The sequence below is a fragment of the Pithys albifrons genome, chromosome 6 (genome assembly GCF_047495875.1).
Source record: "Pithys albifrons albifrons isolate INPA30051 chromosome 6, PitAlb_v1, whole genome shotgun sequence".
Taxonomy (NCBI): Eukaryota; Metazoa; Chordata; class Aves; order Passeriformes; family Thamnophilidae; genus Pithys; species Pithys albifrons.
Genome location: NC_092463.1, coordinates 34,340,953 through 34,353,812, shown reverse-complemented (window position 1 = coordinate 34,353,812; position 12,860 = coordinate 34,340,953). Strand labels below are relative to the sequence as shown.

The window sequence follows — 12,860 nt, the reverse complement described above, 5'->3', positions numbered from 1 at the left end:
TTTTGAGAAAGACCAGCATTCTCACTGAAAACTCTGTGGTTTTACATATTTTTGCAAACAAATTGTATTATCTGGATGCAGACTGGGATACTGCCATTTGCTTTCACCTGAGTTTTGTGTAGAGTCCATAGCAGTGCTTTTGCTGATTCCAAGCTTTGACAATGAGTCCATCCTAGCAACACCAAGAGGCGGCTAAGGGGGCTGAATTCTCTCCTCAACAAAGTGCTAAGGCCCGAGTAGTCTTCTCTTTTCAGTAAAGTTAATGCAGTCACCTAAAAAACAAAAGGAACATGTATTTATTTGTCCAAAATGTAGAGCCCCATAATGCCTGGCAGACTATGAAAGCAAGTAGCCATTTCAATATTAACCACACTAAAACAGTGAAGTTCTGTATCTGGAACTTCCCTAAACTTATATTTTCCAAACCATGAAGTTACTCATCAGTGAAGTTGCCTTAAGCAAAAACCATTATTTCCAATCCTTACTAATTATCTTTATTATCCTTACTAAATTATCTTTATGTTCCTCCTATTGATTATGTCTTTGTTAAGGGCTTTATCTAAGAGACTTCTATGAGCACGTTACTTAAAATTGGAAATGTGTCCAACCTTAGAAACTCGCACTTTAACAGTGACTACCTCCTTGTTTTCTATTTTTTGCTCTATGTAAATACATTCAACTCAGGTAATTCATAACAGACTATTTTTCATCAGGTCTTCAAGCTCTTTAAAACATAAGTTTTACTATGCAAACTAGCCTTACTGCTTCAAGTCCACCAACATCAGAAAAGCAGAGCAACAAGTTCCAAGGTCATGAGGTGAATGGTATATCCAACAAAATTACAAGCAGAACACATGACTTCTTAAATCCTGAAGATTTAATCTTCAGTCTGCAGGAAGATGAGCTTTTCCAAAAATATCACTGGCTGTTTCATGTTCACACAGCTGCAAGCTAGGGAGTTATCACCAGTTACCTCCTTGTTCCTATTAGTCACCACCTCTGGTAAACACCATTTGAATATAAAATGCTTCTGTGCACCACCAAATATGTTCAATACTGACTTTAGCCTCCATTGGGTTTCCCTGTTAAAGATTTTACGGCTGTACCAGAATCTGTTCCAGAAAGTGCTTGCTGCTGCTCAAGCAGTAGAAATAGGCTGTCTTCCAAGAAGGAGCTCCTATGGGATCTGAGAACAAACTCATCACAGTTCGCTCTGTATCCAACTGCTCAGACGAACCTAAAAAATATCACAGAAGATGTTTCCAGCAGAAAGGGGCACCTTTGACAGAAGCGTAATTGCTTCTGATTTAAACTAAGAAACACTCAACATTTTCTCAAATACTAAACAGCTGTTACATGTTAACAGCTAACTCTTGGGTATTGTTACCGGATAACAAGGTGGCCAAGCAGAGAAATTTGATAAAGGTCCTATCAGAAACCAGGAAACTGTCTGGACAGTAAATAACAAAGCCAGGGTCTGCTCAGCACACAAATTATTTGCATCAGCTCAGGTCACACTGCCTGACTTTGTTTAGCCATACACATCTTTTCTGTATGTTTTCTGAATTCTCATTGTGCTCTGAGGCACTGTGCTGCTTTGCAGAGCCTTAGCAAGGACTTGTCCACAGGAATTCTCAGATCTGTGCAAAGTGAGAACTGAACTACTCCCTGTGAGAGTGAAGGTATGTGGATCTCCATCTCTCTTCCCCCACAACGAAGCACTAATTGTTATTATCAGAATTGCTAGTCAGCCACCCCAGCCTGAACTTCCCTTCAGCAATCCCTATGAGTGAAGGGAGGATACAGCCCCCTCTGACTTACACCTCAGCGTACAGGTGCGAGCCAAAGAGGGCAGGCATTCTAGCTTTTCCCTCCTTGCATGCTCACCTGCCACTTCACTGACAAGATCATGGGCATCACCTGTTATTCAGCTTCAGCTGAGATCCTCATAGAATATGCTGAGTTAGAAGGGACCCACCAGGATCATTGAGTTATAACCAAATGTACCAGTCACAGGGACCTAGACAGACTGTGAAGTTATGGATGGGCTCTGGCAAGTGAGCAACTAATCAAATTGCATCTTCTTTCCAGCTAGAATATCAGCCCACTCCACATCTCCTTCTACTTTCAGAAGTTTTCGTTCCCAGTATTAAGGGGTTTGAACATTTTGGGATTACTGAGGTAATTGAACTGTTACTGGCCAGAAATGGAACATCCTCCAACACCAATGACCCCGAGCTGGAGGTGAACAAATATAAACTTTATATACATATGAAGTGTCAATCTTCTAGTTAAAAGCAAGATCTTCAAGAAAAATGCTGAGCAGATTGAAATAAAGCACAGTAAGGGCTGGTAAAGGAAGTGATCAAAAAGAAGACAGCATAGACTGCAGAAATGTTGAGAGAGAACTGGTGTTCCTATGCCAGCTCCTTGCTTTAAGGATCATTTTAGCATCATCTTTGACAAGACTCTGTAGCACCTTAGCAAGGACACTGCCTGATTTCTTGACAACTTGCCTGTTTCATGCCTTAATGGTTTTGTTAAACAAGAAATGAAAACAAAGCAAAAAGTGAAACAAACCTTTTTGTACTGATTTTGACAACAGAAGCTTTTCTCTTGTTCTTTCTGTGAGAACACTGCTATAAAGGCTTAGCAGGCCATGGCTCTGTTTCCTCACCATACAGCTTAGTAGCTTCTCCTCCCTCAGTGGGCTTCCCTCAGCCCAGCATACATCCAAGAGCTCCCTGAATAGGTGCCTTACTTCATCTGCCTGATGCTCCACATCAAAAGTCACTATACTGAGAGCAGCATAAATGGTATCTACTAGTTCTCTTTGATCCAGTTCAGCTGAAATCTCAGAACTGCACTGGAACCTCTGCAGAGACTTCAAGGAGTCACAAAGAAATTCAACAAAGATGTTTTGTAGGGAACGATATTGCTGGGGTGAGGAGCTGTGTGTGCCTTGTTCCTCCTGGAAGAACTCCAGCAGGGCTTTTGCCCTCTGGGGAGCCCGCAGCAAAAGCTTCCGGAGAGCTGAAACAACATCCAAACTGAATTTGTGAGAACAGTCATCTCTTCTTTTGCTGTCTACGATGTGCTTGTTCTGGGTGCATTCAAATGTTTCAAACAGTTCCTGGTGGGGAAATAATAAAAGAGTAAGTCTTTTAGACTCCATTAATACATGAAATTAATTATTTAAAAAATAGGAGAAACTTGAAAGCAAACAGCTAAATCAATTTGGAAACATCACATTACCTAGGAAATTCATTAATAATGGTCCACCTTATGGAATATCCTTCCCAGAAGAGTGGATATGGCTGACACGTAACAAAATACAAAGAATCTTATAATACGCTACAAGGACCATGTGCAAGCAAGGTACCATAGTTCACAGGCAGTCCCTAAAGGGTAGCTGAAGGACAGCCATATTCTACCTCTTAGCAAAATACTGACGTGACTTCATAAGCCACTAAGAGCATGATGATTAGTGTTCTTTTTATTTTTTAAGTCCTACTTTTTCAAATTCACACCATCTATCTACCAACTTCATCATCTTCCTCAATTTTTGAACTTGGTTAAAGCTGGTCAACAGATTCAGAACCCATCTCACAGACTTCTTTCTTAAGCAACTGCAATTTTTCTTCCTAACAGAAGCAAAGCTACAATTCCAGAACTAGGAAGGGGAAAACAAGCACAAACAAACCAATCCCAATCAGCTCTCCCAATAAGGGTGGGAAGGTGAGGGACAAGCCAGTTGAATAGCACCTTACGCAGCACTTGTGGCACTTCTGGAGAGAAATGGTTGTTGTGTATAAAGAATGAGAATAGAAGACAAGTCCACAACACCCTTTCTTTTTATTGGTTGCATCAAAATGTAGCTCTACCTGCCAACACACCTCTGACAGAAATTGTGGCAAAGAGGTTGCTGAATCTCATGTTTCTGTGCAACACAGGTGGACAGTGTGGACAGTGGTGGAATCATTCATGACCTTGCAGGTTAGATGGCAGCATGCACAGACTTCATTACTCATTAACAGACTTCAAGCAGATTTATTTTAATCCACATTCAAGTTCACCTTGCTAGTTTTCATCCCATAATTGCTAATTCTGTATCCTTAGAGAAATATTGAACATCTTTTCCTTATTCATATCAAAAAGCTGAAAATAGCCTCTGAATGTAGTAAGTTTTATTCTCCTCTTAAAAAAGGCAAACAAAAAAAATATATTTAAAGGGCTAAAATCTATAGGACCAGAAGCAACATCTTATGACATTTACCACATCACGTCAGGTCCAAATGTGTTCTAACTAACCCCAAATTAGGGTAATTCTACCATTAGTAACTTACCTGATTTTCTGTTCTATACTTGCTTTTGATATTAATCCATCTTTCCATATTTCCATGCATTTCTCAAATAAATCAGCCTGCATATATTAATTAATAATGGAAAATGGATCTTGGACATCAGAACACACATCATACCAATTACCACACATCAGTAGTAATAGCAGAGCATCCAAAAACTTCCAGGAAGGGGGAGAAGGGGTGCACAGGAGACGAAAATTAAGAATTTAGGAGAAATAAAAGAAAACAGACATACTTTTAAAATGTGCTTTCTGACTATAGTTTATTTTAGCTGACAGTGGGTTTTAGGTTTACAGATGTCTATAGATGCCAGACTGTGGCAATCAGCTGCAGTCACGACTGCCATGTGTTAGAAATACATGCAGAAAAACCTGTTCCTTGCCTGCCCACAGCCTCCACTCTAGCCAGAGAAATCACCTGCAGGCACATTGGACTAACTTCAGAAAGGGATCTGAATTACAGTCTTTTTCAGTTGCCCAGAAGATTAATAACACATTAACTTCTCAAGTTAGCAGGAAGCATTAACTTCAATCCCACAACCTGATGAAGTTGGACATTGTGCATAACCAACAAGAAGAAATAGGGCACAAAAGTGGCTCACCTTTAGGACGTCCTCAGAGACATCCTTCTGTAGTTCTTCCAAGAACACCAAAAATTCAGTTTCTCTCTGAAGAACAACTGGAACAGTTTTCTGAAACCATATATGAGTATGGGAAAGATGTTAGTCAATGAAACTTTTATTTATTTACACTACCATATAAACCTATCTTAGCTATTAACATTTTGAGGCAGACTGAAATATCTCTCTGAAGATCCGTAATTCTCAGTTAAAGGCTATTCCACAATTAGGTTCTTCTCTCACACCAGTTGATTTTATTTATGCAAACATTTGGAAACAGGGACAAGTGTCACTTTGTCAAGAATTACAAACCCATTGATTCCTCAAAACATAAAAAAAATGCAAGTCTAAGTAGTGACAAGGACAAATGAATTTTAAAAAAAATTATGCACATCCCTCACCATCTAAAGCTTATAAAGAATTGTCTGATGCCTGAGCTATTTCATTTTTAACGTAAGAAAGGTGATACACAAATGCAGAAGTTGATACACTCATGCTTTAATTTATAAGAATGCTCGAAGCTAAAAAGCCAAGTTCTGATATCGTGAAAAAAACCTCCAGTTTTTCTGACCAGTGTGAAGATGAACAGTTGTTTCTTGACAAATTTTTTAAACACAAAAGCAATGCATGTCTACAGATACCTTGAGAACTTAATTCCATGAAATGTGGGAAAGCTTACAATCTAAATAAGGAACTGGTCAGACACTTTGCACTTGGAAGTCAGCAAGAAGTCAGAGCTATAAACTGCATTTGCAAGTCCACTAGATGTTCCTGTACCTGATTCCTGGCAAGCCATTTTTCCAGCACAAGAAGCCAAAGCCATGCAGTTCTCCATGGGCTGGAATTCTGTCCCCATCTGCAAAGGCAAGAAGCACATATACCGGATTATAAAAGGTCGTTTCCACCCTCAAGCTCCAGGAAAATACTGTCAGAGATCATTTTGATTTTTGTATTTCTTTGTGTATGATAAAAACAAATACGACTAAATAGCCAAAACCAAGTCAGACAGAAATAAGGAAGAGGAACCAGAATATTGGTGCTGCTTGCACATTAACCAGTGATTTCTGCTGTGCTTTTAGATCAGCCAAATACTACTGGCGTAGCTCTTCACAACAATGAAATTTACTTCTGGTCTAAAGTCCAGTCTGTATGGCCCTCTTTGAGCACTTCAGCAGATTTCTCTGAAATCCAGCCACTTGCTATACCCTGCTATTTCCTGTTCTGTCCAGTTCTACCTGAAAAAATGAAACTAAGTTTTAGGTCACAGCAGCCTAAGTGGAGCTCTAAGTCCACTCTAAGTCCAAACTTGAAGTGAAACAATGTACTAATTAAACAAAGAATTTCTCGAATTTTCATCAAGTTTTCACGTGCTCCAATACGTATATACGCATCCCAAAGTGTACAGTTTTTCAAGAGCTGAACAGGAGAACATTTTAAGTAACCACAGTGCTGATCTCTATGGTTCCATTTCTAAGTTAAGCAAAGCTCAGTGCCAAAGGAATGTCATTTCAGGCCTTGGTCTTTCTCCTTTAGAAAAATCTAACAAAATCAGTTCTGAAATGCTTACAAGTAGTTTTAAGCTTGTATCCATCACCAGGTCAGCTACGTAAATGAACACAGCCCGTTGTCCCGGTGGCTGCTAAGTTCTTGGTCAGTGACAATGTGCCTGCGCTCAGATAACAGCACCTCTGGACACATCCAAGGCTCCTCAGCACTGAAATACTACTTGGCTGCTCCTCATTCCACACTCGGTTCTGCACCACACTCACCTCACCCCCACGGGACACGCCACCAGAGCCTGAAGAATCGCCTCCACCTTGCCCGGGCCGTCGCCGTGCCCCTGGCTCAGCTGCGGCACACAGGCCTGCGCCAGCTCCCAGTGCCCGCGCCGCACGCACTCGCAGAAGAACGCGAACAGACGCTCCAGAGACACCGCTTCTTCGTTCCCAAAGGAATGCATCTTCTCAGCACGAGGGGTGCCCAGCCCAGGGTGACAGAGGCGCAGGCGATGCCGCGTTACCGGAGGGCAGGCGCGGCGCTGGGCTCTGCTGGGCTCTACTGCCCGGGCCCGGGCCCGCCTCCCCTCGCCCCCGCCAGCTCCGGCGCCGCCATCTTGGCCGCCGCCTCAGCTGACCGCGCCGGGCGGGCCCGCGGGCACGGCGCGCGTCCATTGGCCGCCCGCGAGCAGTGTAAATAGCCCGCCATCTTGCTTTGGGGCGCCTGACGCCGCCCAGGGACCCGGGCAGCACGAGCCTGCCCGCCCCGCGAGCCGCGCCCTATCGCCCCGCGCTCCGCCTCGCGGACTGTGATTGGCTCTCACACGAAGCTCCGCCCCCTGGAGGGACAAGGGGCGTGGCGCGGGAGGGCACGGGGGCTGTGTGTGTGTGTACGTGTATATACACCTGGGCGTGTGTATATACACCTGGGCGTGCGTATATACACCTGGGCGTGCGTGTATACACACACCTGTGTGCGTGTATACACCTGTGTGTGCGCGTGTATACACCTATACACACTGAGAGATGCGCGTACAGGGTTACATACATGCGTGTGTGCTTGCGTTTACCCCTTGTACAGCTGTATAAACCTGTACGTATACCTTACTCTGGTAAATATATATGCATGTATATACACCCACACACATATATATATACATATACCTATATATATACCTATACATATATATATATATATATATATATATACACATACACATCTATATATACACCTGCAGTGTATACACCCATATACAGGTGTATGCATAGGGTGTATATACCTATATAGGTGTTTATCGGGCTGCGAGTTGTATATGTATATTTGCTTACCCCTTTGAGAGAAGACAGAACAGGTATCAATAAATACATGACTTGGGGTATATATATACCACACGTACAAGTACGGTGTGTTATGCAAACACACACAGACACACAAACACACACACGCGCGCGATTTGGAAGAGCCGCACACAGTGTGCGGGTACCGGCGCTGCCGCTGCCCCCGCGCCGCGGTCCTGGGGAGCTCTCGCCGCGGGCCGTGACTCAGCTGCTGCGCTGGGTGGTGTCCAGCCGGTGCTGGGCAGAGATAAGCCCCCGCCTCCCCCCCAACATCCTCCCTTTATTCCGAGCTTTTTGTTTGCTTTTGTACTGCCACACAACACAAAAACTCCTCCGGGAACTGCTGGCGCGAAGCGAGCGTAGGAGGCAGGGCGGTGATGACAGAGGAGAGGTTTGCCAAAGTAAGTGACCGAGTGAGTCCGCGCGGCTCCTGAACAGAAAATGCGTGAAGGGAACTATGTCCATGTGCACAGGCTGGGACCCACAAATAAGCCGCGTAAGATGCCGCAGTATATTTGTACCATTACCTCCTGACTATTCCTGAGTATTTTTCACCTGTGCTGTCAACTCCACCTCAGCAGATAAACGGTGTGTAGCCAGTCATGCCTCTGAACTTTCTCCAGCCATGCCGGATGAGCTGTAACTGTTGGGACCATGTGGTTATCCTTCAGTCTATTCAGTTCTGATATCCTGTGCTTTTAATGATTGTGCTTACTATGATGCAACTCTGCACAATTTCTCAAACTGTACTTTCAGTTTGGGGTATTATTTTGTATCTTGTCTCTTCTCTAGGCAAAGAGCTTTAGTGGGACATGGGACCTGTATGAGGATGGACTTCATTTATCCTGGGATCTTTTATGCTTATTACCCACTCTAATTGCTTTATCAAGTTTAAAGTATCTCCTCCCTAGACTCCTTTCTTGAGAAGCTGCTTCGTTATGTAAGACATGTCAGGCGGTCAATGCTTTTCTTTTCTTACAAAGTTCAAAACATACCTGCTGGAGTCACGTGCCCTTCTAAAAGGGTAAAAGTACATTATTAACAATCAGGAGTACTACTGTCATTTTTGAAGGTACCTTTAAATAATTTCTTCTCATACTGACTATTTAGGAATTAGAGGTTTATTAATAGATCTTTGATCCTGTAAAGGTAGCTGGATGTAAATAACAAGGTGGGAAAATAAATTGTATAAGGTCATCTCAGCAGAAGACACAACTAGTGTATTGAAATTGGGAAATGAGGTGTAGGTAAGGCTTTTCATCTTGAATTTGTGTGCATGTGTTGTGCAGGTCTTCTAGCAAAACTATCTAAGTTTTTACCTTGGAACACTGGAATGATAAAGGTTTTTTTTATCTAAAACAAGGTCTGTTGTGCATTGCCTTGGAACGTTATCAGTGTTACGCAAGTTGCTACTAACGTTTAGTGTTTTATAGCAGGTTTTTTCCAAGTGACTCTGCATAGGGAGTGATTACATGCTGCTGTGCAGTATTCTGACATTCACATTTTAAAGCCATTTCTGAAACTGAAGTCTAGAAACATCCCTATCATTTGTTTCCAAGCTTTCTTTATTATTTCCTTATTGATTATGGGCTGTATTAGTTCCTCCATGGACCATCAAAGCTGTTAGAGAATTACTGTGAAAAAGTAAATGTAGCTCAGATCCTTGGGTGGCATTTGCAACTACAGGTCTATGTGAACAGGACAAAAGTAGATCCACTGAGAAACCTTTTCTGCCTTTGCAAGACTGTGACTTTTCGAAGTCACCATTACAACAGGACACCTGGGATCACCTGGGAGGCTGTGGTGAAGGTGCAGTGCCGGGGCAGAATCTCTCGCTGCCGACACGGCGTTCGTTGGTGGGACGCTGCCCGGGCAGTGCTGACAGGCAGCCGGCACCACCTTACCAGGCCACGGCAGCCTCTCGCTCGCCGCAGCTGCCCGAGCCGACGGAACTTAGCGTAAAAAGCGCTCTAGGCCAGAAATATTTTTGAGTTCTTGTATAGATGCAAAAATAAACCCAAGTTATATTAGGTGACCAAAGCAGGTGTTAAAGCTGACTTAGCCGCAGCATCACTCACTGCAGCCGTTTTCACTGTTCCCTGCAGGTGGAGCAGTATGTTGGTGAAATTAAAGGTGGCCTGAGACCAGCCATGAAACTCACTGTCATAGGGATGGTACATTCCAACCCCAAGAGGTAGGTGAAGGGCCTGGTGGGAACTTCACTCCGTCTTACATGCTCCTTATCTGTCTTCTAAATTTAGAAGCTTTCTTGGAGGTCTGTGCTATTTGGAGGAATTTATGGCGTTGTTTAGTTTTCCTGCAGTTAGACTAAGATTAAAAGATCAAGGAGGAGTTCACTGTTTGGCCTTTCTGACTGTCCTGACAGGATTTTCCACTTCTTACCCTTATCTAACATGAACTGGAACAGAGCACACAAGTGGCATTTCTGCTCCAGGACGAGGCGCAATTCTCAACCTGCATCTTGGTTGTCTGCTGTGGGTTGGAATCAACACCATTTAAAAACTAGTGCTTTTGGCACAGAAGGTACAGGTTTGTTGCTGTCTTTTATCTGGATAGCAGCAACTTTATTGCATCTACAGCTATCAGCTCCACTGGTTTCACTGGTGAAAAGTTTGTCATAAGCTCTTTTAGGACAGAAATGAGTACATGTTGAAAGGTTTGATTTTGGTCAAGAGAGAGGGAAAGCAACATCAGAAATCACTAGCATCCTATTGGAAACTGGGTGGAAAACAGACATCATCCTTTTCTCCAGCTTCTAAACCTGAAGAAGTCCTGTGTGTCAGTCTGAAACGAAATCAGCAGCTGTCTCTAGTCTTTACAAGCATCTGTCACGTTCACCATGTCCTTTCACATTTCTGAAAGCTCCAGTCATTTAATTGTTTTTTTCAGCTTCTCAGTGACTCTGCTCTGTGATCCAGTGGATGCAAACAAAGATGTTGGGCTGTTATTTACAGTTAACTTCAGTGAGAAATCCATCACCCGAAATGCACGAATTGCTGGAAAATGGGGAAGAGAAGAGAAGACTATTCCCTACTTTCCATTTACAGCAGGCGACACGTTTAAGGTAATTTTTAGGATACTAAGAAAAGGGTAGAGAAAAGGAGGGGGGAAAGGCTGAAGGCTACGTATGTGACCACAAATAGCTGACTACTGGCACTGCCAGGTTAACTAGTCTAGTATGGCACAGACAGCAACCATTCAAGCCCACAGGAGAGATGCTTTCTTTTCTCTAATCTTAGTGAGAGTACTCTCTGCATGGAGCTTTGCAGTACCATCTCAGCAGAGTGTAGGTTATTTATTATGGGATTTCAGACGAACTGGTAGGCTTTGTGCTTCATTATCCCCACTACATTTGGTTCTAAGTACCTGCTGGTGAAATCAACCCTGCTGCTGTCCTTTTCAATTGCAGATGGAGATCTTATGTGAACACCAGCAAATACGAGTATTGCTTGATGGACGGCAGCTCTGTGACTTCACTCACCGCATTCAGCCTCTGAACTTGGTCAAAGCTTTGCAGGTCTCAGGGGACATCAAGCTTACCAAAGTGGCTTGAAAAAAGGAGACTACAATATCACCAGGAGACAGAGGAAAAATGTACTTTCTCTTGTCTGAGAAATGTTTTATCTTTTTCTCCTGGCTGACTCTGGGGAGCAGTGACTGTATATTTTAAATTTTCTGATGTGTTTGAGATACACAGTTTTTTTTCTGATACACAGTCAGCAATTGAAGAGCCATGGCTGGTCTGGATAAAGCTGAGTGCCTTTGCTGAGATACACTTTTGGCCTCCCAAATGGCAAGATTTGTGATGCTGAGCAGTATCTCATGTCCTTATGGTTCCTTAACCCCCCCAGGCACGCCAGGTGGCAGAGCTCAATCCTCTGCAGTGGGGTGGCTGTTAGCCTTGTGAGTAGAACTGGGCATTATGCAGGTAATGGGACTGAGAAAAGCAGGAGATTTTCTTGTAAGTTGATAAGGTAGCCTGATGGGCCTCAGCAAGGCTCACATTCTCAGGAGGGAATTGCTTTTTCTGGAAGCTCTGCTCAATCAGCACAAAGCCATCTGTGCTTCTGAGTACAGAGCGATAAATGCCTTACCAATATCCCTGTCTCTTACAGGTAGCTTTTCTCGAATTGAAAGGTTACAACAGTTGTGGATTTCACAGTCTTCTCTGGACCAGCCCTAGGAAATGGTATCTATAGCTGAAACTGCATTGCCCATTCTTGTGCCTAATTAAAACTGCATCTTTGCTGGCAAACTTCTTTAAATAAGCTCTGTTAGATATTTGAACACATGCAAGTGTTGTGCTGTTATATTGCTGTAACTTTTGAAGAAAGTCCTAAACACATGGCTATTCTAATAAATATATAAGTATCATATGCTGCCTTTGGCAATGTGAATTTTTCAGTACACAACTCAGAGAACATAAAATTTGCACAGAAGTGGATCTGTGGACAGAGGGCTATCAAATTTCTCTATGGCTTCAAGGAAGATTTATAGTACGCTGCCTTCAGAGGACTTTTGAAGGCTCTGCAGAGTCTGGCTGTCAGACACAGGTTCTCAGATAAAACAAGGTATTTCAATAATTTTCTACATTCCATGTTACCCTCTGGTGTCTCAGTTTATTTACAAATCTAAAATTACAGTGAATGAAACCATTATTTTTCATATACTCAAACTGCCCTCCAAGAAAAAAAATCTCTAAAGAGCATAGGATATTAAAATACACTGGTTTTTAGGGTTGGCAGTTTTTTATACTTAATGAAATTAGAGACAAGTTGAGTAGACAAATAATGGAAAAAAAAATGATTTAGGATAGAAAAAGTGATAGTCGTACCTGCTACTATAATTCTCAGACCAAGCGGTTCTCCAACAGAAACGAACTTATGGTGATAATCAGAAGGAAAAGTCTTGCTTTTATGGCTCAGTGATTTCTTCCAATATATTCATCACCAGCAATTGTCTGGAACTGCCACTGGTCTGGTTTGATACCCAGGATCCTGTACTGCTGTGGTACATTATGAG

The 12,860-nt window shown here is 42.8% G+C and overlaps 2 protein-coding genes across 7 annotated transcripts in view; one reads left to right on the top strand and one right to left on the bottom strand.

Moving 5' to 3' along the window:
* ZFYVE26 (zinc finger FYVE-type containing 26) overlaps nucleotides 1–7,092 on the bottom strand; it is a 47,134-nt gene extending 40,042 nt beyond the window's left edge. For 2 of the 3 annotated variants that reach the window (XR_011698065.1, XM_071558126.1), the window contains exons 1-6: nucleotides 6,753–7,055; nucleotides 5,761–5,839; nucleotides 4,966–5,055; nucleotides 2,581–3,133; nucleotides 1,107–1,237; nucleotides 108–272 (exon numbers count right to left, since the gene is read on the bottom strand). Coding sequence is in view for 2 of the 3 variants with exons in the window: in XM_071558126.1 (XP_071414227.1) it covers nucleotides 108–272; nucleotides 1,107–1,237; nucleotides 2,581–3,133; nucleotides 4,966–5,055; nucleotides 5,761–5,839; nucleotides 6,753–6,943 (1,209 nt within the window). In the remaining variant the exon portion in view is untranslated. Of the gene's footprint in view, nucleotides 1–107; nucleotides 273–1,106; nucleotides 1,238–2,580; nucleotides 3,134–4,965; nucleotides 5,056–5,760; nucleotides 5,840–6,752 lie in introns of all 3 variants that reach the window. The other variant, XM_071558127.1, reaches the window with a different exon arrangement.
* A 1,002-nt stretch (nucleotides 7,093–8,094) lies between these two features.
* LOC139673110 (galectin-related protein A-like) lies at nucleotides 8,095–12,214 on the top strand. 4 transcript variants are annotated; one of them, XM_071558122.1, is made up of 5 exons: nucleotides 8,231–8,313; nucleotides 9,923–10,011; nucleotides 10,728–10,902; nucleotides 11,248–11,432; nucleotides 11,954–12,214. In XM_071558122.1, exons 1-4 carry the CDS (start codon nucleotides 8,275–8,277, stop codon nucleotides 11,389–11,391), a joined length of 447 nt encoding a protein of 148 aa, XP_071414223.1. In that variant the 5' UTR covers nucleotides 8,231–8,274; the 3' UTR covers nucleotides 11,392–11,432; nucleotides 11,954–12,214. The 4 variants fall into 4 exon arrangements, with proteins under 4 accessions (XP_071414224.1, XP_071414223.1, XP_071414222.1 ...); XM_071558124.1 differs by lacking the exon at nucleotides 8,231–8,313 and adding an exon at nucleotides 8,342–8,405 and having other exon boundaries at nucleotides 11,248–11,355; XM_071558123.1 differs by lacking the exon at nucleotides 8,231–8,313 and adding an exon at nucleotides 8,095–8,218 and having other exon boundaries at nucleotides 11,248–12,214.
* Nucleotides 12,215–12,860: the final 646 nt, after the last annotated feature.